Source organism: Gopherus evgoodei, chromosome 14 (genome assembly GCF_007399415.2).
Source record: "Gopherus evgoodei ecotype Sinaloan lineage chromosome 14, rGopEvg1_v1.p, whole genome shotgun sequence".
Lineage (NCBI taxonomy): Eukaryota > Metazoa > Chordata > Testudines > Testudinidae > Gopherus > Gopherus evgoodei.
The window spans coordinates 14,454,089-14,479,096 of record NC_044335.1 but is presented as its reverse complement, the minus strand read 5'-3'; the positions used below and the strand labels follow the sequence as shown (position 1 = coordinate 14,479,096).

At 40.5% G+C, this 25,008-nt stretch overlaps 1 protein-coding gene across 4 annotated transcripts in view; it reads right to left on the bottom strand.

Annotated features, from left to right (window-relative positions):
- Nucleotides 1-25,008, bottom strand: part of BCAS1 (breast carcinoma amplified sequence 1) — a 100,565-nt gene that overhangs the window by 56,355 nt on the left and 19,202 nt on the right. For all 4 annotated transcript variants that reach the window (XM_030533496.1, XM_030533498.1, XM_030533495.1 and 1 more), the window contains exons 4-6: nt 15,962-16,551; nt 4,498-4,641; nt 3,637-3,681 (exon numbers count right to left, since the gene is read on the bottom strand). In XM_030533496.1, coding sequence (XP_030389356.1) covers nt 3,637-3,681; nt 4,498-4,641; nt 15,962-16,551 — 779 coding nt within the window. The remainder of the gene's footprint in view (nt 1-3,636; nt 3,682-4,497; nt 4,642-15,961; nt 16,552-25,008) is intronic.

The window sequence follows — 25,008 nt, the reverse complement described above, 5'->3', positions numbered from 1 at the left end:
CGAGGAAAGTGATTATTCCCCGCTATTCAGCACTGGTGAGGCCACACTTGGAGTACTGCGTCCAGTTTTGGGTCCCCCACTACAGAAGGGATGTGGACAAATTGGAGAGAGTCCAGCAGAGGGCAACAAAAATGGTTAGGGGCTGGGACACATGATTTATGAGAAGAGGTTGAGGGAACTGGGATTATGTAGTCTGCAGCAGAGAACAGTGAGGAGGGTTTTGATAGCTGCTTTCAACTACCTGAAAGGGGGCTCCAAAGGGGATGGAGATAGATTGTTCTCAGTGGTGGCAGATGACAGAACAAGGAGCAGTGGTCTCAAGTTGCAGCGGGGGAGGTCTAGGTTGGATATTAGGAAACACTATTTCACTAGGGGAGTGGTGAAGCACTGGAATGGGTTACCTAGGGATGGAATCTCCACCCTTAGAGGTTTTTAAGGCCCAGCTTGACAAAGTCCTGGCTGGGATAAGTTAGTTGCGGTTGGTCCTGCTTTGAGCAGAGGGTTGGACTAGATGACTTCCTGAGGTCTCTTTCAACTCTAATCTTCTATGATTCTATGATCCAAGTTACTTTGTCATCACTGTGCTGCACACAGTTGTGTGTCACTAAGACTTCTGGGGGCATATCCCATGGTTCTTGTGCTGCAGTAAGAAGAGATGCTCTATGATTCCTTCCTAGTGAATTGTGGGAGAATCTGTTTGTCCTGGGGGGGATTGTGGGAAGACCCTGGAGGACTATCAGAACTCAAATGCATCCTCACTGCAAAGTAGGTGGGTTACAAGTTCGAGATGAAGTGGAACCTGGACTCTAACCTGTAGTACCAGCTGTGCCAGCTAGTTTGGATTGAAAGCACAACCGAAGTTGGGTGAGGTCACGAGTGGAATTAGGGGCAACACGCAGGTAAGAGTATGGGCTAACTCTGCAATGAAGACACATACTTAGAGAGAACTTATTCTGTGAACAAAGTGGTTGCACTATAAAAACTGTTCCCTGTTGTATTCATGAAGAAAAGCTGCTCCTGCTCCCACCGAAGTTGATAGTAAAACTCCCATTGATTTAACTAAGGGGAGGACCAAGCCCTAACTAGAACTAGCGTCAAATTTTAGTACTCCTGTTTGCTGACAGAGTTTTTAATATGGTGAAAGTGCCATAGTTCCTGTTTTGAGCAAAATCATTGATTATGAATTCATCGCTATCAGAAATACATTATTTGTTCCTCGCTCTTTTCCTACCAAAGTGATTTTGAAATGGGAGGGTAGGGGGAAATAAAATTTAGTGCAAAACAAAACAAACACACAAACACATCTTCTTTTTATTTTATTTTGTTCTTAAATTGGGTGAAAATGTGATTTCTCACCAGAAGTGAGGATTTATTTGTCTTGCCAATCTAAATGCTTAGTCACGGTGTTAATTCTGGAAAAAAGATTATTGGAAGTAAAAATGTGTTCTTTGTAGAAAGCACTCCCAGCAATCTCTGTATATTGTGCACAAAGGCTGATTTTCATATCCTGCTAGAGGCACCCGGACATGTTTACTTTTACAGGCGTGTTAGCAAACCAAACCCAAACAGCATATTTGTTTCCAAATTTCAGTGTGCCTGTATCTACAGTCATATGTTGCAGAAATATCAAGCTGGTTTTCACAAAGTCAGGCATGCAACTCTCTATGTAGGCTGGGATTTGAAGAGGCTCCTGAGACAGCTAGGTATCAAAATCTCATTGAAATTCAGTTGGATTTGGGGTGCGTTACTTCTGTTGGCTCCTTTGAAAATTTCATCCCTGGTAGTTAGAGGCAGTTGACAGAGTTGTGTGGACAAGTTAGGTAATTGTGTGCATGATCTATTACATGTCCAAACTGTCAAAATTTGGCTGGTTGTTAAGAATTAAAGGGACATAAAGAATATCAGGAAATTGGTATAAAAGAAGAAATACATTAACGGTTATTTTTTATTACTGAATATACAGAAGTCCAATGCTACTTTTTAAACTGTTTTATTCTCTTTATGCTATTTCTCTGAATGCACTTGATAAAATCTAATTAATAAAAATAATATAGGAGGTTATTTAGTTATAGTCATATGAACTGATTACCAGGTTCACCGGGAATTCCTGTCTAATTCACACTGTCAACAGTTTTCCTGTAGGCTACATTATACATTCTGATGGTCCAATTCTGCCACTGATGAAGCCATTAGGATTTTTGACACTGATTTCAAAATGAGATCAAGAGCAGTCCTTCAAGGCATACTTGTTTCTATTAGAATGATTTGTGCTTTTAAAAACAGCTTCCAGAACATATGCAATCTTCACAAATTATATGTACACACTTTGGACAATGCCAGGTTTCAGATCTGCACAATAATAAGACTACTACCATAATAATGCTTCACAGAGCTACAACAACAACGATTACTGTAGCTCATCCATTTGATGGGCCAATTTTTGCTCTGTTACACCAGTCTAAATCCAGAATAACTCTTCTACCTTCAGCAGCAAGACTCTAGATGTAACAGCATGTAGAAATTGGCACAATGGGCCATATCTTCAACTAGTATAAAGGAGTGTAACTCCAATAAAGTCTGTGCCTATGTAGATTATGCTGATTTTCACGAGCTGCTAGGCAGTGGAAAGGCAATGTCACTGTAGGAGAGACTGCAGTCTGCACGCTGTATTACATTAGAAGAGTCTGGACATTCTTTCTATCCTATTTTAAAATCATCATAGAGAAACTGACTCTCACTTCCCCATGTCCTCTAATGCTTGAATCAAAGAGGGAATTATACAGAGGTGGAGGGGGACAGAATTTACCTCACAAACCAGGAGCAGGGTGCAGGTTTAAGCTACTTACAGGAATAGTACAGCCCCTCCAACTACAGCATGCTATTAGTATAGATACTTGTGACCAATGAAGGTGCCAGGTCTGCTCCCACTGAAATCACTGGAAGTCTTCCCACTGACTAAAATGGGAGTTCGATCAGACCGCTTGTGGGCATGTTCCCACGAATAGCATCTGGTTTAGACCCCCAGCTCCAGCAAGAGCAGAATGTGTTGTCATCTTCCTATGGACCTGATCCACAGCTGGCCACACCCTGCACAGAGTAGCTACAGTTCTGCTGTGCTGAAGGACTACTGTGACCCTCTGTACAAATAGGTGAGAATGTCGCCCTGTATGCAGGGCCTCAAAAAAAATATCTATATTCACTGGCAGCTTTGCACAGTTGTATAACCAAAATCATGAAGAAATCCTGACTCTGCAGTAGTTAATGGGAATTTTGCAATTAAATTCAGTGGAGCCAGAATTTCATCCAGAAATCCCAAACTCATCTAGTTTGAGAATCTAAATAACTTCCAGTATAACAATATTACTATTTCAACTTCAAACGTCTAACATGGGAAGTGGATTAAGTAGTACATTCAACACAGTATTTGAAACGGAATGGAAAAAATAGACTAGTCTATGGTCATCTTTCTTCTTTTTTATTTTATTTCTGAAAGGTTACTGTTTGTTTCATACAACAAACAGTAACCTCATGTACAGAGGAAGGGAAGGCACAGGAGAAGAAAGGATAGCATTGAAGCCAGTCTGAGCACACTGTAATGGTAATGACAGAGAGAAAAACATCAAGCAAACTGCCTACCTTGTCCTCAGAGTCACTTTTGGCTTCTGATTTGCTTGGTGAAACCTTAAATATTTGAGAAAACAAAATACTGTAATAGTGGATGAAATATGTCCAAATTCAACTTCTTTCAGTAGGAAAGATCTGAAATTTCTTCAGTTAGTTAGAACCTAACAGGCTTATCTATGACAATAAGGGAAAGAATACACATGTAACCTACAAATAGCAAAGTCTACTTTGCTTTCCAAATAGGAAAGACATATAGCATATTAATATGAGGTGAATTCATTTCCTGAATGTAATTTTGAGACAGAGTCTGAAAAGATAAAAAATCAAAATAAAAAATACATTAGACAAACCTACAGGTTGTATTATTCCCTAAAGGTGAACCCAATCATGTCCTATGGCATTTGCTGTCCTTTTGCATTGCTAATTTAGTATTTTCATTACCCAGCTTTCTCCTTCATTAACAATTCTTCTTCTTCTTTGTACTTAATGGTTTTCCTGTCTCTTCCTTGACTTACATTTGTGCTGTCAGTAAGTGATGATTGTTTTGTTTGTATGTTTAGACATTTTCAAAGCAAGTTTTAAGTCACGGAAAATATTTTTAACAGAACTGAATGACTTGCGTTCTAAAACAGTCTATAAGAGTAGAGGACATTTTCCTAATCAATACCATTAAGTAACTATGGCACAGACTCTTTCTCTCCCTATCAATCTAAGCATTCTCTAAGGCATCAGTTCAGTTTTACAACATTAATCTTTGATACCCAAGATAATGAACATATTAGATATTCATAAATGCATATAGATTGGAATTTAATAAGCAGTCTTTGTTTTTAAGGTGTTCCCCATAGAGCAAAACTGAAGGCAAAAACTTACCAGCATTTTAAAGAAACTCATGACAGAATTATTGTTGTCTATTGTGGCAAATGCCTTGGGGTTCTCTTGTTTTACTGCTGCCTCCTCAGTATTGACACCTGCTGAGCCTTGCTGCACGGCTTTTTGGTTGCAATTGTCTATGTCCTAAAAAAGGAGCACAGTTTCTTCAGACCCAGTTTGTTTAATTTCCAGTGGAATGTAAAAGTAACACTTGTGATTTGCATCCTGCTGCTCTCAAGAGTCACAACCCCAATTCCAACCATACTTACCCAGCCTACATATTCAGAACAATCGCGCATTTATACAAATCTTTTTGCCCCTCTCTTCTAATGTACCAAGCATTTGCAGTTGGCAAGAGGAACACTGTTCTGAGCTACAGAATATAACACACATAGCAAGTAAAGTTGCATGCGGCATCCAAAACAACCCCCCTTTTCTATTAACATGGCTTAGCACTTGTGAATGGTAACAAATGGCTGAGATTTTGGCCTTTGAAGCCGCAATGTCTGATTACAACATACAAAGAAAGCTTCTGCTCCTCAATATACTGCAATTTCCAGAAATAACTTTTATCTAGAAACCACAAACAATATTAAAAAAGCCTCTCAAACCACCAGCAAACATCAACAATAACTCTAGCTTTTTAAGCCACACAGAGCTGTCTCTCATGTATGAGGGGCCAGATTTTCTAAACAGAATAATCAGGACAGTTCTTCCTATGCTCACACTCAGAATTGGGAATCTATTTTCAAAGAAGCTCTTCTCATACAGGCAGTGAATAAGGGCCAGATTTTCAGAAGTGCTTAGTAGCTGCTGTTAGCACATTTACAGCCTGATTTTCAAAAGAGCGCAATATCCATGTTAAGCTTTTCTGAAAATCTGGAACTCTTAGAAAATGTGGCCCTTAGACTGTTTTCATAATTTACAATTCTGGCACCACTGATGACTCATAAACTATCTAAAGAGCTGTGCAAAAAATTCACCTCCCCCTTCCCAAATATCTTTTACATGAAGACCTAAAAGGAATAACATAAAAGCATGAGTCCTCACACATCTTTAGGTCTTGATCTTGCAATGTCCTAAGTGCATCTTGAGTGGTACTGACCATCCCCATCTTCGCTGAAATCTGTGGACATTGAACACCTTGCAGGACTGGGCTCTGGGCTTTAGGGGCTCAGTTAGCAGACAATTCAAATGCAGTGGTTCTCATTGTAACTAACAAATAACAGTGTGATTAGCAAAGTGAAAGCAGACCAGTTAGGGATCTGCCCCTAGTAGATACCTTTGTAATTGTTAGCACTAAAGAGAGTTAATCACAACTCTATGGATTTATACACATGAAAATGAGTGAATTCAATTTCAGTTTACAGTGTCTTACATATAAACGACTCTTTGAATAATGATTGGGCATATTCTTCTTTCCCCACTTTATTAATACTCAGGTTCCCTTTCTCCATTAATAATCTATTTTTGGGGCTTGCTCCTGCAAATCCTACTTATGTGAGCAGTCTTGTTGCAGTAAGTAGGACTGATCACATGAGTAAAGTTTTTAGGAGTTAGAGTTTGTGACCCCACAAACAATAAGCCAGGTTCCCTCCCCTGTTCTAGCCTCTCCATAGTGCTGTCTGTGATGGCATTGAGGGCCAGAAATGCCTATAACTGGTCAGCTGACAATTCCTGGCATGGGGGAGTGCTCAGCTTGTGTTTCTCTGCCCAGAACAATAACAGGTGATGATTCAAACTGCACTCTATCCTGAGAAGGGAACACATTACAGAGACAGGCTGTTTCCTCAACTCCTCCCCTTTTGGGCTGCCCATATCCACTTATCTTGAGGGAGCTGAGCTTTTCCCAGAGGGACAAGAAGCAACTTCACAGTGGGTGCATAGTTATCTTTCATTCCTTAGGGCCTCCCCACACCTACTCCATGTGTCTAGGGCAATTCTGCACCTTTCCATGCTGCAAAAGGGGAGAGGAGAAGATGGCCTAATTGTCTTCATTTCAAAAGCCTACATGAAGAGCAGCAGGACATAGAAGATTGTTCAAGAACCCAAAAAAAGAGCTCTGTGTAAGCTCAACAGCTTGTTTCTCTCACCAACAGAAGTTGGTTCAATAAAAGATATTACCTCACCTGTCATGTATCTCTAACAGAAGATCACAGTGAGAAAGCAAAAGTCCCACCAGTTAGGTATGCAAGTACACAGATGGGACTGCTGGATTGGGTATGCAAAAGAAGTGTTCATACAAGCTGAGGTTGGGTTGAGGTTCCACTGAAAATTGGGCCCCATATAATTTTAATCCAGATAGTTTTCTGTACTTTGCTTGTATCAAATGTCTCTGATTAAGGACTGAGAAATGCGCCTCCTTTCTAAATAGATCATAATTATATAGTGGAAGTCAGCACAGCCATGCCTATTTACACTAGATAAATATCTGGCCTTTGAACCCTCAGGTAATTAAGTTAATCATCCTTCGAATTTTTTTTTAAACACTTAACAATAAAGCTTGTTTTGTCCTTTTTCCTTAATATGTCATACAATTTAGTCTTTATATGTAGACACTAGGATCCTCACTCATCCCCCAGTGTGTAAATTACCATGTCACATTGACTGTTCATTTGCAAAGTAGGCATTTACTTCTGTGCATTTTTGCACATGCAGAGTTTGGAAAATCTGGGTCCTAAGTTCTCTCTGTCTTAATGTCTGGTAGTTGGAAATCAGGTTACTTCATGAAAAAAGTCACATAGCTAGTTATATATTCCATTTCCCAATCAGCTCTGGTGGTTCTGGACATGAAGTTATTTTCATACCTTGGGCTTCTTGTTGTTCTAAGTTCTTGCTTGATGCTGATAGAGCGCAGAGATGAGATTTACATAGAATGTTTGATCCTGCACAGTTGAAGTCAATGGCAGCATTACCATCAACATCAATGGACACAGGATTGAGTCTTTGTTGAGATGCACACTCTGCTTTTCTGCATGGGGGAATGGCATATGGGGAGACTGTGGTGTTATCCACACTATAGAAAGGAGATGCTCAGTAGCCGTTCATTTGGAAATGGGTATTTCTGCTGGGAGCAAGCGTGCAGCCTGGGATGCACTATACCCTCCCAGCATGAGTAGCCTCCTCACCAAACTGAATAGCTGTCTTGCCTACTAGTGACTCTATTAATGCACCACCCTCCTTTTCTCGTAAGCTCTCATTTACTGCATGCTGTAAGGAGGCCACCAGGCAGTTGTTCCCACTGTCAGTTTGCTTTCTTTTAGCACCATCAAACAAACTAGTATGAGATGCAAAGAAAGAGATTTTGTTGTTCTTAAATACTAATAATTAATAATAATAATAATTAATAAGGTTTGCCTTGAAAATACCAACACGGTACACTAGAAAGACCAGCAGCCAGGTCAGGGTCCAAAGTACAGCTCAGAGACCTGTTACTAACTCTGCCATTTCTTCTTGCTCTTCCTTTTCCATGGCAAACAGCACACCCCATTGGCTTTAAATGACTCCAGTCTTTCATGCTTGAAGGAATGACAACACATGCAAAGTCTGTTCAGAGATCAGATAACCAATATGGAGCCTGGAGCCTTTAACGCTTGTGGGTTGTTTTCTGTTAAATGGGTTTGTGGAGTTTTCTGTAATTTTTGCTTACATCTCAGAAACAAAGCTTCATTATTAAATATAATAAAAAAAATAGAAACTCTTTTGCAAAACAAATTCATTTTTTTCTTGGAAATATCAAACTTACAATTTTTTGACAATCCATATATTTTTTGTAAAAATAATTGGAAAAAAATCAAAATCATTTTTACAAATTTTGAACATTCAAAATTTTTCAACCGTCTCTAATTATAATCTACTAAAGCATGGCAAGAGAAGAGATTTCATGCGGGAATGATGTAAGATGTATTCAGTTCACTGATGTTCTGATTCAGCACTGTTTCAATGCATTGTTGACTTGGGGCCTAAGATCTTATTAGTTACTAGTTTTTTACCCTCTATTCCACACAGCTATTAGAATGAAAAAAGGAAAGAAACCAGCAGAAAGAGAAATATTTCTGTACCCTTTGGTGACATATTCACTAATGAACTAAATAAACTAAAATTGAAGGGCATTTTCAAATGCATTAGGACATCCTGCCCTTTTCACTCCCTCAACTAAGTTTGCCTCCTCTCGAGGCTGTAAATATTGGCATTTTGAGGAGGTACTTTAGTGTCTATAGTGATGAGTGCAGTACAGTGCAGACAAATGCATCTGAACTCATATTGATTCGTTTACTTATAGTTAGATCAAGCTGTCTGCCCCAGGGTGAGCACAGGAGCTCACTAGCCATCGGTGGAATCTGCTTCCTCCTGTGCTACAATCCTGCTTGATGGGCTGGTACAGGGAGCATTGGGGACCCAGCCCCATCTCCTCCCTGCCACTCCCATGGGTAGCAAGCACCTCCCCTTTGAGTAGGGAGGAAGGGGTTTTTTGCACTCAGAGAGCACAGGGACTGAATTCAGCCTTGTCTCTAGATGTACTACATAAGTTGGGGCATAAGGAGGGTATGGAAGGAAGGTTCCTTGTGCCCTTGTACCTCCACTTCTTGTGGAGCAGACCACTGTTAATTGCTCGGGGGGGGGAGGATGTTTAGCATGAAGACTGTTATATAGAGCTGTGCTTGAGTCCTAAAAAAAGAAGCCCTGATGTCACCACTATGAGTTGACGTGCTCACTGGCAGCAAAAGGGGGATGAGAGGGCTCTATACTCCTGCCAGGACCCTTCAGCCTGTGCAGCAGTATGGGCCTTCCCTCATCCTTGGGGGAAGAAGGGGGTGCCTGTGGTTCTGACCATAGGGAAGGCAGGCACAGGACACAGTGAAGGGTTGCCCAAGCCTCCCCCTTGGCCAGCTCTGAGTGTAGACCCAGCAGCTGCCACCTCCCTTCCTGGCCATGCCTTGGCCTCCCCTCCTAGCCCACAGTGCCAGAACGCCAGCAGGGGCTACCCATTGGGTGAGGATGCAGGCAACTGATCCCTCATTGCAGAGCCGCCCCACACTGCTGCCTTGGGCATGCCCGTGATGAGAAGCCATGGCTTCTGGGTTGCTGCTCAGACCTGGCAGTGGGAGGGGGACCCAGCATCCCTATCCCCCTTTTTTGGGCTTCCTGCCCTCCTTCATTGTGCTCCCCCTTCATTACACCCCATCAGAAATACCAGAACACCATTCTGGAACATTCCAGCATCGCTCAAGTGCTGATACAGGGCCTGTCCACACCTCTTGCACAGCACTGAGGGACAAGATGAGAAAGGGACACTCATGGAAATCCAATCACCAGAAATCTCTGAGTAGTAGGGTAGGCTCTAGACTTGGGAAATTAGGGTTTGTTTCTCAGCTCTGCTATAGGCTTCCTGACAAATCACACAGGGCCAGATTTACAAAGGTTTTTAGGGACCTAAAAATGCAAATAGGTGCCTAGCTGTAGATACAAAAGCACCTTTGGAGATTAGGCGCCTAACTCCTGTTGGAAGTCATAAGGAGTTAATCATCTATCTGCATCTTTAGGCACCTCAATACCTCTGCAAGTCTGGGCTTTAATCTCTCTGAGCATAATTCCTCATCTGTAAAGTGGGGATGACATTAATATTACATTTCTCCCTTTGTCTGTTTAGATGGAGCTCTTCAGAGCAGGGGCTGTCTGTCTGCACACAGACATGCATGTACATACACACACTCTCAATAATTACAGTGCCCAGCACAAGGGGGCCCTGATCTTGGTAGTGGTCTGTAAGTGTTATTTCAGTACAAATAACAACTTATAATAATACAGTATATTTTCTTGAAACTGCTGTATGGATTTACCAGAGGCAGAGAAAACAGTGACACAAAGTAGTAATAGCCATTAGGAGATGATGTTCCCACTTTCTTTGAGGCACAAAATTGAAAAAAAAAGTTGCCAATGTATCTTCAATAGGTGGTATCTCTGAAATACCTTGAGAGAAAGGACTAGCTGGTGTTATAATGGCACACAGGAGGTTTCTATCAACCTGCCATTAGGCTTTTTTTTTTATCAGTCTCCACTTTTTCAAAGAAATATTCCTTTGGGTCATGTTTCTGAGATTTTCTTCCTCTGTATCATGGAATTTTAAAAGAACTATTTACATATGATTTACAAAGGAACATATATTTGTATGGGCAAGTGGTGGGCTAGGGGAGGAGGGGTGAGGAATTCTGAGCATGTGAAATCATGAATGCAATTAAAAAACTTTACTAGAGAGCTTCTTTGGTGCTGTGAAGTGAGCACAAAGTGGGGTACATTCTTAGACCTGTATGCAAGGAGTTAAGTTCACAAGTTTCATTAGCAATAACAGGATTTTACCTGCTTAAATCTCTAGCCACCATTTTGCAAAATCTACCATAGAAAGATATGCATTGCAATGGCTCAGAACATTTTAACAGGCTATTTGGAAGTTTCTTGCAAGGACCTGACACAATAGTTTGTACAGCAGCCAATTACAGGCCAAAGCCTTTCCAAGAACAATATGTTCCCTGCAAAACACATGCAGTCTGTGCCAGTTTCTTCCAAGGATGCCATGTATATTGGTACTGGACACGTGATAAAAACTAACTCTACTTGAGATGTGAAAGGGACAGTCAAGTGTGAGGCACTAGACCAAAAAAACCCAAACAGGATACAGAATATACATTGCTAAGCAAAACTAGCCTCCGCAGAGTGCTTGAAACGGGAGTCATCAGCAAAAGAACTTCAGTGAGAATTGTTTAGTGACTTTAACCTGAGTTTCTCTCTCTCTGTCTCTCTCACACACACACTCAAATAGAAATCACACACACACACACACACACACACACACACACACACACACACACACACACACACACACAACCAAGCACCATCATTAGTCAACTAGGAGTAAGTGTTCTACTTTCCTACAGCCCTTCCAATGCGTCTCATTGCTGACCTGAAACACTCTCTATGAGAGCCAGACTACACAGTGTAGAGAGAGGTGAAGGATGTAAAGAGCGTGAGGCACCATGCTATCTAGAGCCATCTCAAAACCCAACATGCCACAAAGCACAACTAAATCCGCTATCACCCTTTCCTACCAATAGACACGCACACATGGCATAAGTAAGATCATATTTTCACATGCAGGCAACTAAATTGCATCAACAAAATAGGTGCACATAGGAGCAAATAATCAAATTGCACTCACAGGAGACACCTTTTTCTCTGGACAGTGGGCAGTTTCACACACAGTTACCTTTTTGTACTGTAATCATCCTTTTGGTATGAGGAGCTCCCCTAAACTATTAGCCTCCGTCAGCATTCAAGCTGCAAACTCAGACCCAAACCTGGGTCTTGATATGGAGCTTTAATTGTGGCCCAGCGCTACCTTCAACAGGAATTTTGCTGGAGTAAGGAATGCAGCATCAGGCCTTTACAGCATAAGTCAGGAGGAGATAATAAATATGGAACCTCACATTCTAGAGCCATATTGAAATATCCACAAAAACCTCTGCATCAGCGCATTCCATAATGTGCTCTGCAAAGACACATGCTTATGAAAAAAACCTCTGGAAATAACATAGGAGAAAAGTCAGCATCAGGAGCTAAATGTTCCTGGGTAAATGTTCCTGTGTAAATGCATTTCTGTAAGGAGCCAAGCTTTCGAGTAATTAAGGGCTTATACTATAATCTTAGTTCAGTCATTAGAAAAACGTATCAAAAGAGTGTATTCCTGCCAACACTTTTGTTTGTATGAATCCTGGCTCAGTGAAACATTTCAGGCAAATAATTTATCTTTTCTTTGGCTTAAATTGTAAATTCTTCATCAATTCATGAATCCTGTCCTTGTTTTAATTATGCTATAATGTGAATGTAGTTTTGTAGACCACGAAAATAAAGACTGGTTTGTCAAACACTGAATGCTTGTGCAACTCCCAAGCTAAAACTGTGGAGTCTATCCTTCACTTACCAGCAGTGTTATCAGTTATTTGTTGGTGCCCACTTTCAGTGATGCTTTGACTAGAATAGGCTCTTATAGAGGCCACAAATCACAATCCAGCAAAAACGATAATGACCAACAGCAATAACTTGAGTTTCTTTTTCATGGTGTAACATTGTGCAGACACAATCAAGTTAAATTAGCTGCTGTTTGGGAGAAATTTGGTGTAATTTTAAATCTTAATCCTTCTGCCATAATACATGCAAAGTGACCAGTTTTACAGGAAACATAGTTTGTGTGTATTTGAAGACAGAGGCCATGCCTCAGTTTAATCAGGTGGAATTAAAGCAAAGCTCAGCAACTCAAGGATAATTATAAATTTGACAGCATTTTTATCACCTCTTTTAATCTGGCTATAAAATGTTCATTCCTGGCTCATCATAAAAGGTCTCAGGCTCCCCCACCTCCTGCCTTTTTGTGTTCTGTCTCTCAAATATACAAAGAAATGCCAGGAAATTCAAGGCTAAGGCTGAAGTTTCACTCTCACATTGAGTACCAGTTGAGGCCCTTACCCTACAAGCATCTATGCACATTTCTGATTTCACTGGGACCATTCACAAACTTAATGTTAAAAGTATTTACAGACCCAGGGAGTTAGTCCACTAGCAGTTTCACTGAATTCCAAAGGCATTATATGCAAACTAAGGCCCCAGTCCTGCAAATACTTAGGCATGTGCTTAACTTTACTACTCCATGTAGTCCCATTCATTTCACTTGCATTGGTCTTTACAGGATTGGGGTCAACGGTAGTATTCAACATAAGTAAGGGCAGCAGATGTCCAAGTAGCCAAACTAGAGCTGTGGAATAGAAGAAACATTTCTAGTGTTTAATTGTTTGAGTTGGAAAAATTTACTTTGATCGTGTTTGTGATGCATTGATGTTTGCTTTTAACAAACGCTCACATGCTTGAGGTTTACATGTGTGAGAATTTGTTCACAACAAGCAAATGTTTAACTCAAATTCTTAGTGAAAAGCTACTTCTGTTTATGCATTGCAGTGTGCAATGCATGCTTCACGTTTCACTGCTTGCACCAACCAACACAGCATGAACTGTACACTGCACATTTTATAATCAAATGTTCAATTTGAAATGTGTGCTTTGTTGTTGCTTAAGCCTTAAAATAAAAAAGGAGAATCATAGGCCAACTAGAAGTATCTGCCCGTCAGCGAGGGGTGTGATTCTCTACAACATTTTTATGCCAGCAAAAAGCCCTGCTGTAGATGCAGTTATACCAGCAACATTGTTTTGCTGATATAGCTTATTTTGTTTGGGGAACAGGCATAAGCTATAGCTTTAAAAATATTCTTTATTTCTGGTATAAGTTGTGTCTTCTCTCAGGGGTTTTGCCTATGAGCAAACCATTCCTAGTAAAGTGAAATGGCCTAGGCCTGATCTAAAGAAAGTAACAAACAAAGCATGAATTGTGTATTTTATATTTAACTGTAAAGGTAACAATTCTAATCAGCTTTAGGCCAAGACTTAATCTTGAAGAAATTTGTAAATATTTGTCAATACTGGCAGAATATCAGTCTTTCCCTGGATAATTTGCAAACTGAAAGAAAAGGCAATATGTACTGAATACATTATTCATTGTGGATCATTCATTCAGCTCTGCCTTAAACAGTGAGTGATTTTAGATTCCACGAGTCCACGTCAGAACACAAATACACAAATGTGCACAGGCACTATACCCCATGTGTTATAAATTAGCTGTCTGAGATACCCAGTGATGTGCACCATTTTTGAAGGACAGGCACAAAAACACATTTGCTATCAATAAACTTCTATTCTTTCACACTCTTATCTTAAAACAAACTGGCAAACCTTTAAAAAAAAAAAGAAAAGAAAAGATAAATAGATTTATTCTAGGGCTGAGATCCTCCAGAACTGAGATATAAAACCTCGGGCAGGGGGTGGGGAGGATTTCAGAGTAGAAAAAAGAGAGACTTATTTTAGAAACAATATTGCAATAATATATTCAGAAGGCAAACAGACCTCGTTCAGAGATATGGTCAATGCTACTTAAGGCAGCAGTTAGTGATATTCCACCATTAGTATAAGTAGAGGACTTATGCTAGAGCCATCAAAATAATAATTGCTCTTAAAATTGCCTTTTCCTCCATAGATTCTGGTAAACAGGTGTCCAGTTTTTATAATGTCTTTTTCCCCCAGAGGTTATAAAAATATTTGAGCTAGATTCTCATCTGATGCAAATTAGCACATTGAAGCTAACAATGGAGTTACACCACTTTACACCTGTTGAGGGGCTGGCCCTTTGAGCAACATAGCCATGCTTTGAAGTGCCATGATATGCCAAATCAACCTCTAGTAATTTTGATGGTGTAAAAATTTACAGATGAAACCTGAACTCATCCTTTAGAAAAAGTTTGGGCTGGATGCTCAGCTGTTGTAAAGTAGCATTACTGTGAAGTCAATGAAGCTATGCTGATTTGCCCCACTAAGTTTAAGAACCTATTAATAATCATTTAAAACCAGAAAGAACTCTGATTACATTTCGTCCTACATTCCACTAATTCTACTTCAGAGTGCTGACAGCCCTTCATAAATAAAAAATACAATAAAATTAATAATAAACCACTGCATGTTCTTCTTGCTATTACCCGCTATTCTACAGGAAGAGTAAAAAAAGCCAACACATTTGAGACAAGTATAAAGCAACTCAGCAGTAGAGTTAGAACAATTGCTAAAGATACAAAACAATTGCTTATCTCAAATGCTGAGATCTTATCTATAAAGCGCATACAAGAGAGTCAAGGTCTATTTCCAGCTCTGCTACTGACTAGCATATGACCTTGGGCAAGTCACTTAACTTCTTAATGCTTCATTTTCCCTATCTCCAAAATTCATTCCTATCCATTCTAAAGAATTATCATTCTTTGGATGAAGAGCACTATATATATACAAAGTGCAAAGAGTTACTACACTACTCTAGTCTTCACTAAAGGTTATGATCTCTTATGTATGATATGCAATAAGTAGCTAGTGCATAAATGAGTGAGTTAGTATTTTATAAGCTTCATGTGAAATATGCCTAAAGAATTTCCTAAAACCATTCAATATCAGACACTGAGCTCCTGAAGCATGGAAGTTACTTATGCTCCAAGGACATTTTTTACACTTGCAGCCAGCTGGTGTTCATCATCTAGACTAATGAAGCATGAATATAGCTGTCTTGCCCAGGTCTTTGGTAAAAATACAAATGAACTTAAGCTGTAGGTCAGACATTACCAATTTTGTCATGAAACAGATGCCACAGCTTTTATGAGTCTTCTAGAGATTGTTAGATTTCCCTGATAAGTAGGGGAGTCACACTACAAAGCAAGAATATTTGCTGCCTGATTCACACAACCATCAGAACATGATGCTGTCCTGCACCATTGATATTCCTAAGAGATTTCATTAAGGAAGAAATTGATATTCCCATTCAAACACTTGCCTTCCCCTGTGGGACATTGTTTGGTGTGCTCTGTAATCCAGCAGCCTCTTCCGCTGTGATGCCGGCTTCAGGAATTTCCGTAGTCTGGCTTTCCTCTTGGGTTTCGACTTGTGTCTTAATCTTTTCTTTCTCCTTCCCCTTTTCCAGTTTGAAGAGTCTGTCAAAGAAAGTTACTTGTTTTGTCTTTGATGAGGTTGCATCCTCTGTCTCGGGTGATGCTAATGCTTTTAGTTCAGTGTCACTAAGTTCTGCTGCAGAAGGGGCCTGGCTTAGGTTTTTATCGGACCCTTCCTCCAGCACAGCTGTTGCGGGACTATCTACTTTCTCACTTGATGCTTTGTTCACTTCAGGCATCTCTGAACTGACATCAAGCTTAGCTGATCCAACTGATGAGTCTGTAGCTTGCTCTTCAGTACGTCCTGGTACAGGCCGTGAAAAAGCAAAGACAAAACGAGATTTTGCAGCTGGCATGGGTTTCTTGGCCTCAGTCCCAAGATTTTTTCCATTTGCATCAGAAGTGGAGCTTATCTCTATTGTCTTCTGGGAAGAAACGGCCACATTATTCTGTTCAACACTTGTCCTTGCATCCACTGCAAATAGAAACATAAAACAACAATTATCCAGCAAAGCAGGGAAGTTATCCTATTAATCGTGGTGGTCTAGAGCTTTAATAAACTCATTCTGAAATGCAATGCCTGCGTGAAGACAATATATACTGCAATGTGTTAAGTAAATGTGAAGTTCTCTGGTACAAAATGTGAGCTTCCGCTTAGCTTTGAGGCCTGATTCTCTGAGTTTTCGATGTTCTCTGTTCTCACTGAAGTCTGTGGGAGTTGTGGTGCTCAGTACCAGCCCAGGATCAAGCCCATTATTTCTTTCTCAGACTTATACCCTAACTAGAAAAAAGACTAACAAGGGGAGGGAGTAGAAAGTATTCCTATCTCCATTTTACAGATGGGAAACTGAGACACAGTGAGATAGGAGAGGAAGAATGGCCCAGTGATTAGGGCACTAGCCTAGAACTTGGAAGACCCAACTTCAATGCCTTATTCTGCCACAGACTTTCCATGTGATCCCTTGGGCAAGTCACTTGGCCTCTCTGCCAGTTGGGCACCCTCTACATTTTTGCTTTATTTACATCGTGGCAGCGCCCAAAGATCCCACTCAGAACAGGATCACATTGTGCTAGGTGCCATGAAAACATGCTTTGCTGTAAAATTTGCTAAAATGCCCATTTTAACAGAGAAACTTTAAAAAAAATTCAGATGTTGAAAGTCCAATTTCAAATGTCAAATTTTAAAAATTTCACTTAAAATGGGCCAATTTTTGCTTTGAAATGGGCTCATTTTTGGGGAAAGCACCCATTTTTTTTAGCCAAAACTCCATGCAAAATTACCAGTCTTTCAGTAAAACGGACTGTTGTCTAGTTGGCAATGAATTGTGAAAAAAAATCCTCAAATTTTACCTTGTTTAGCATTTTGCCTTTAAGTTTTTGTACACTTCAGATGAAATGCTTGGAAGGCAACAGTACTAGCGGGTATCACCTAAGAAGCAGTGGCATAATGAAGCAGTTCATGTTCAGTGACATGGCTGAGATGATGGCTACCTAGAATATTTCATTTTGATCCTTTCCCGTTGCACACTAAAGACATCATAGTCCTTGAAGATCAACAGGATGGCTCTGCTGAGATTTTTCTTGTTAGGGCACAAGAGAAATCCTACCTATGGCAGCATGCACAGTGTAGCTAAGATGAATATATTATTATTTATATTGTGGTAGTGGTTTTAGGAGCTCAGTGGTGGATTGATACCCCATTGTGCTAGGTGATGTACAGATACAGAATAAAGACAGCAATGAGTCTGGTGGCACCTTATAGACTAACAGACATTTTGGAGCATGAGCTTTCGTGGGTGAATACCCACTTCGTCAGATGCATGTAGTGGAAATTTCCAGGGGCTTGCTTGCTTGCATATATATACCTGCCCCTGGAAATTTCCACTACATGCATCCGACGAAGTGGGTATTCACCCACAAAAGCTCATGCTCCAAAATGTCTGTTAGTCTATAAGGTGCCACAGGACTCTTTGCTGCTTTTACAGATCCAGACTAACATGGCTACCCCTCTGAGAATAAAGACAGAACAACAAGGAGTCCTTGTGGCACCTTAGAGACTAATAAATGTATTTGGGCATAAGCTTTCATGGGCTAGAACTCACTTCCTCAGATGCATGGAGTGGAAAGTACAGTAGTAGGCATATTTATACACAGTACATGAAAAGATGGGAGTTGCCTTAGTAGGTGGAGGGTCAGTCTAATGAGAAAATTTAATTATGAGTAGAATTCCAAGGGAGGAAAAATCACTTTTGTAGTGGTAATGAGGCTGGCCCACTTCAAACAGTTGACAAGAAGAGAAGGTTCGCAGGTCCATACACAACAAGTACATCAAATTAACACTCTGGTCATAAAGTTAATTCTTTGGGTAATTAGTTTAGACAGCAGACACCGCTGTCTCCATTCCACTACTGGCTACCAACAAGCAGCCGGTGAGAACCTTCTATAAACTGGAGTGACAAGAAAAACACAGAGCTTTAGGAGTCAGCTGATATGCCAGGGTAAATGTAAATTGAATTTGCTGAAAGGCTTGCCAGCAGGGAAGGAAACAGCCGATGAAAACGGAGGGGTGTGACAATGAGATTCATCACCAAGGCGAGGTTCTTACCAGATGCCAAAAGGGCCTGTTCATTTAGTTTCTCTACTTTTACCACTTTCATTCTGGTATTTTCCTCCTCCTTCTTCGGGTGGATGTGGGTGTGAGTGGTGTGTTTCAATAGCTTGTGTTTTATAGTTTGTCAAAAAACAGATTTTTTTCCTTTTCCAGCTCTGTACTTTAAAGAGTAAATTGTCTCACATTTTAGGCCCTTCCTGTTACTGCTTATGTAAGAAAATAACTTATTCTGGCAACAATTTTGTTAGCCTTTAATAAAACAATATTATCTAATTGCTTCTGCAATATTGAGTGTGCATCTGTTTGAGCATTGGTGATGCAAAGAGAAGTTTGCATACAATTATTCAGTAGCTACTCACTTGATCAATTAAGGTCTACTAACTATTGATCTCTCTCTCTACGCTTACAGGGCCAGATTGTTAAATCTATTTAGGTGCCTAAATATGCAGATAGGCACCTACTGAGATTTTTATAGGTTCCTGGTGTAGATCCTGAACTTCCTCAGGGGTTTTGCCTGAGAAGTGACTGCAGTATCTGACCTTCACTTAATAATTTAGAGAGAGAAAACTTGAGAAGGAATTTCAGGACCTCAGATAGGAATGTGGAAGACAACTCAGAAAAAAAGAGCAAAAATGTAAATGGACACTCTCTTTCTTTAAGTTAATAACAAGACCAAGAAAAGTCCACTGGAAATAAAGAAGCTTATGTCATAAAAGATTCTCTGTTTCTGTTATGTGTCATAGGCAAGCACTTTTTAGGAAAAAAAATATTTTAGTACACAAAATAGGAAGACAATCTTGTTAAATGCTCATTTTTTAGAACACAGCTTGTAAAACCAAGACAATACTTATGTCTCTAATTACCATGGAAGGAATGAAAGGCCTGGAAAGTATCATGGATTTTGTATTAAATTTGTATTAAATTCTGGTCATTCACTGGGCAAAAGCAGGTCATGCCACCAAAAAGAAGAGCAGATGCACTGGGTAAGCTTGGAGTTTTTCATGTCTTGAAGGGAAGGTTGAGAATAGCCATGTATACTACTCCTACAGCCAGGGCCGGCGCTTCCATTTAGGCAACATAGGCGGTGGCGTAGGGCACCAGGATTTTGGAGGGTGGCATTTTGCCACCCTCGGCAGCAATTCGGCAGCAGGGGGTCCTTCCGCGCTCTCGGTCATCGTTGGAAATTCTGCGGCGGGTCCTTCAGTCGCTTCGGGGCCTGCTGCCGAAGTGCCCTGAAGACCAGGAGCATGGAAGGACACCCCCCCGCCGCAGAATTGCTGCCAACGACCAGGAGCGTGGAAGGACCCCCTGCCTAGGGCGCCAAAAACCCTGGTGCTGCTCCTGCCTACAGCCAACCAATCAACAGGAAAAATCTAGTTTAAATCCATAAATACAAAGACATTCCAAGCTGAATCTTCTACTCTTTAATAGCCCCCGGTCATTTGGGTCATCCAGGACTATACTAACAGATGATCACAAATGAGTTTTATTTGACAAGTGACTATGAATTTATAGTAGTTAATTTTGGTTAACAGACTAGATGAATTGCCAACTAAAGCAAGTACATGACTAGTTCTAGTTGAATTTTTGACAGAATAGTTTCCATCACAAATTGCAGTTTTGTTGCAATCAAGATGGTTTGGGGGAACCTGTTGATTTCAACAAAATATTCACAATGAAAAGTCTTACAGTTGAATTTCAACTTTCTTGTTTAGTTTCAATAATACCACAATGTTTCATTTTTACTTTCTCATTTTGATTAATTTTGTTTCAACTTGTATATTATATTAAAATATTAAATATAACATATTTTAAAAATAATGTTTTAATATCAAAGTCTAAATAAACTGACTAAATGTTATCAAAATGAAACTGCAATGGTTTCAAATAAAAAAAAATTTTTTTTCTATTGGAAATTTCCAGAATTTGTCTTTTTGTTCTGATTCTGAATGAATGTTTTGTAAATGTCTTAATTTTCCAAAGAATGGAAATTTTGCCTTCCAGCTAGCTCTACGAGACATGATAGCCATAAAAAATGAACGGAGAACCCATGAAAGGTTTCATAGTCTATTATCAGCAATGCATGCTAATCAGGACATGTAAACTCCTCAGAAGAGGGACTTTATCTTATTATGAAAGCACTTTCAGGTGCTGTATTACAGTGAGTACAATAAAGCTATATTATGCTGGTTACTAACATCAATGGAATAATCATTGTCTCCAAGAAGCAAGTGTCAAATAAACTATATTTACACATAGGAATAGATGAACAGGAAAGCAGCATTACCCTCCACACCCAGCCTGATTCATAGAAGATCTCCTTTCTTACTATGTTCACGTACAAACTAAGGGGTTTTCTTTGTTAGCTTTTGTTTTGTTTTTTTAAAGGGTCCTTAACCTCGCATTTTACTTTGCAATTAAGTGTGAAGTTAGGATGCAAAATTGACTGTGGGAACAAATCCAATTAATTACCTCATTTCTGAGTGCAATCAGGTAGTGGAATGTATAAATACTAACATTTACCCTCACATTTCAATGCACATTTGCATTTTACAGATGCAAAAATATGTTACAAAATTAGACAGCAGCTTCACAAATGTAGCATGAAGTTTCCATTTTCACTGAATCCTCTTTGTGACTGTCTTAGCTCCCAGTAAATTCAAAGGGAATTGAATTGGATACCAAGTAGCACAATAGCTCCCTTTCAGCATCTCCCAGCAGTTCTCTTCTCTCTCAAATGCCATTCGCATTCAAGCCCTCCATTCTTGGTCTCTCAAGGTACATTTGCTAGCATCGTATTTCTCTAGCATGTATGGTCTCAGGACAACGATAATACCTAGCTCTTATATAGTGCTTTTTATCAGTAGTTCTCAAAGTGCTTTACAAAGGAGGTCAGTATCATTATCCCTATTTCACAGAAGAGAAAACAGACACAGAGAGGGGAAGTGACTTCTCTAAGGGCTCGTCCAGACTAGGGGAGGGAAATCGATTTTAGATACGCAACTTCAGCTACGTGAATAACGTAGCTGAAGTCGAATACCTAAGATCGGATTACTCACCCGTCCAGACAGCGCGGGATCGATGTCCGCGGCTCTCCGTGTCGATTCCGGATCTCCGTTCGGGTTGATGGAGTTCCGGAATCAATATAAGCGCTCTCGGGGATCGATATATCGTGTCTAGATTAGACGCGATATATCGATCCCCAAGCAATCGATTTTAACCCGCCGATACGGCGGGTAGTCTGGACGTACCCTAAGATCACTCATTAGGCCAGTAGAAGAGCTGGGAATAGCATCGGGTCTCCCTAGCCCCAGTCCAGTGCTCCAAGTACACTTATTCTCTTCAGCACACTCCCTCTGAGTAAAATCACTCCTTATCACCTAGTGGCTGAAATCAATATACAGTGATCTACAGCACTGGACATAGTGACTGATGTTTATTGCATTTCACCCTGCAACATATCTTGTACTTGTTGCAAGTACTTAACAAAAGAACCTAATGCCATAAGAAATTTTTAGGTTTGTTTGTTTTTTGTTACTCTTAAAACCCCAGTTCAGCAAGGCATTTAAGCATGTGCCGAACTTTAAGCACACACCTAAATTTAAGCATACAAGTAGTTCCATTTAAATCAAGGTCAACGGGACTTAGATAATTTTCAAACTTCTGCTCTAGGTCCTGAACAACGCAGGATGAGTAAACTCTAACCTTTTTACTGAGAACACTGAAAGAAAAGCTAGCACTTCTATGCTGGTGTTAGTCTTTAAAGTACTTTAACGATGGCTTAACTAATAAATACATAATAAATAATAAAAATAAAGAACAAAAAGAGTAATACTATTTTGTATTTCCATAACCCTTTTCATCCAAAGATCACTCCACATTTTGCAATAGTGGGCCAGTATTCTCTCCATTTTACAGACGAGGAAACCAAAGAACATTAAGAAAACAACAACAACAACAACAACAAAGTCACATAGTGCATCAACGGGAAAGCCAGGAACAGAATCAAGGTCTCTGATCATAGTGTTGTGTTCTTTAAGCACATGTATTTTATAGTGTATTATAAAGATAGTGCCAGACCCTCTATAAGGGGGGATACCTTTTTTGACTTAAAGGGATACCTTTTTAAACCAGCTGAGGATCTGGTTCCTGATCTCAGTTCTTAGCAACACTGCCCACCCAGACTGGGGTTTTAACAAAGTTATAAATGAAAAAAAAGGGGAGGGGAGGAGGGAAAGAAATAAAAACCAGTCGGTCTCTTCTGAATTTATTTCACCTATTTTATTTTTTTTAAAACAAACACACACACACTTTTTAAGTTCTGATGTATCATTTCTGCGATCGACCAAGCCAGGTATGACTCAGATCACACCTGCCAGATAAAACCTTAAAAAAATAGCAGTGTGATCAGAACTGCTCCCTTTCAGGAAGGGGCTCCATAGGGACTTGATAGAATAGAATCCTGGCCCCAATGTTTTTCTGTCTGCTGCAGACAGAATTACAGGAAAATGAATTATCTCCTACTGAAGGCAGGGGAGGGAGAAGAGGAGCGGGGAGAAGTACAGAAGAAAATAGCTTCGGGTTGTCTTTAATTTTTTAGATGAATGGAAAATATGTGACAGGAAATCACAGAAGTGCTCACTAAAAAAGTCTACATTACACAAGACTAAATAAAATGTGGTACAGCATAATTTAGTGGCCTGATCTGAAACACTTGAGACAACCTATAACCACAGGAGAGGGTCAGTTCAGTGCTTCATATCCTCGAGCAGCAGATGAACTACATTTTCTGTGCAGAGAGCTTTCAGATATAAGCATTAGGTCTTAAGCAATATTTTCAGAAGCACCTACATGAGTTAGGAACCAAACTCATTGACTTTCATGAAAATGAGGCCGCCTAAGTGCTTGTCATGTTTGAAAATAGGATTTAGGCATGTTTTTTGCTTTACATGGACATTAAATCTGGGATTGGACAATATTTTTGCAACTCCTGTAACGAATCACAGTTCTTGCATAGTCCCATGAAGTCATGTGGCTGCAGAACCCAGGGAAGGAAGAAATGTTAAGGGACAGGCTCCGCAGTGTTCTCATTGAGAAGGACTAAGGGCTAGTCTATACTGGCAATGCTAAAGCGCTGCTGCGGCAGCACTTTAACGTGGCTTGTGTAGTCACAGCAGAGTGCCGGGAGAGAGCTTTCCAGGCACTCTAAAAAACCCACCTCCATGAGAGGTGTAGCTACCAGCACTGGGAGCACGGCTCTTCCCCAGTGTTGGTGCACTGTTTACACTGGTACTTTAGAGCGGTGAAACTTGCTGCGCTCAGGGGGGTGATTTTTCACACCCCTGAGTGAGAAAGTTGCAGTGCTGTAAATTGCCAGTGTAGCCAAGCCGTCAGTCTAGCATATACTCATTCATATAAATACTTAGGGCATGGCCACACTTGTAGTTGCAGAGTGCTGCAACCAGCCTTCGGAGACCGCAGCACGGAAAACGCTGCTGAGTGTTTACACTCTCAGCTGGAAGCGCACTGGCGTGGCCACGTTAGCAGCTCTTGCAACACGAAAGAGAGCAGTGCACTGTGATAGCTATTCCAGCATGCAAGTGGCTGCAACATGCTTTTCAAATGCAGGGCGTGGAGTGGAGTGTGACAGGGAGTATGTTGTGTGTATGTGGGGGGAGAGAGAGTGGGTTTTTGGGGGGATGAGCGCTTGTCAGCATGCTGTCTTGTAAGTTCAGACAGCAGCAGACCTCCCCCCCTCCCCCACCTCTCTCACTAACCCAAAGCAAGCAGCATTCCTTTGTCCCGGAGCAAATAAGCATCCAGCTGTCAGAAACGGAGCTTTGAAAGGGCATATCCTCATTCCGACAGCATTCTTACAGCGAGTTCAAAACAATGACAAGAGTGGCCGCTTGACTTAAGGGGATTATGGGACATTTCCAGAGATCAATCAGAGCGCAGTAATGCAGCACCTCATTCACACTGGTGCTGAAGCACTCCATTGGGGGCGCAGCAAATGTTATTCCACTTGCCGAGGTGAAGTACCAGGAGCGCTGTAGCCGTGGAGTCAGAGCGCTCTATGTGCCTTGCCAGAATGGACGGGTAGTGAGCTAGTGTGCCTGGGGCTCCTTTATTGCCCTGTAACTCACAAGTGTAGCCAAGCCTTTATTTGGCAACATGAGTAAGAGTTACTGAATCTGGCCCTAAAATAATGTAAGTAGACCCCATCATAAGCAGACAAAAACTGAAGACAACATATGGGATTTTTGACAAACCTCTATTTTCAGCAGCAATGCTAAAGGTAGCTCTTGAACAGGCAAAAGA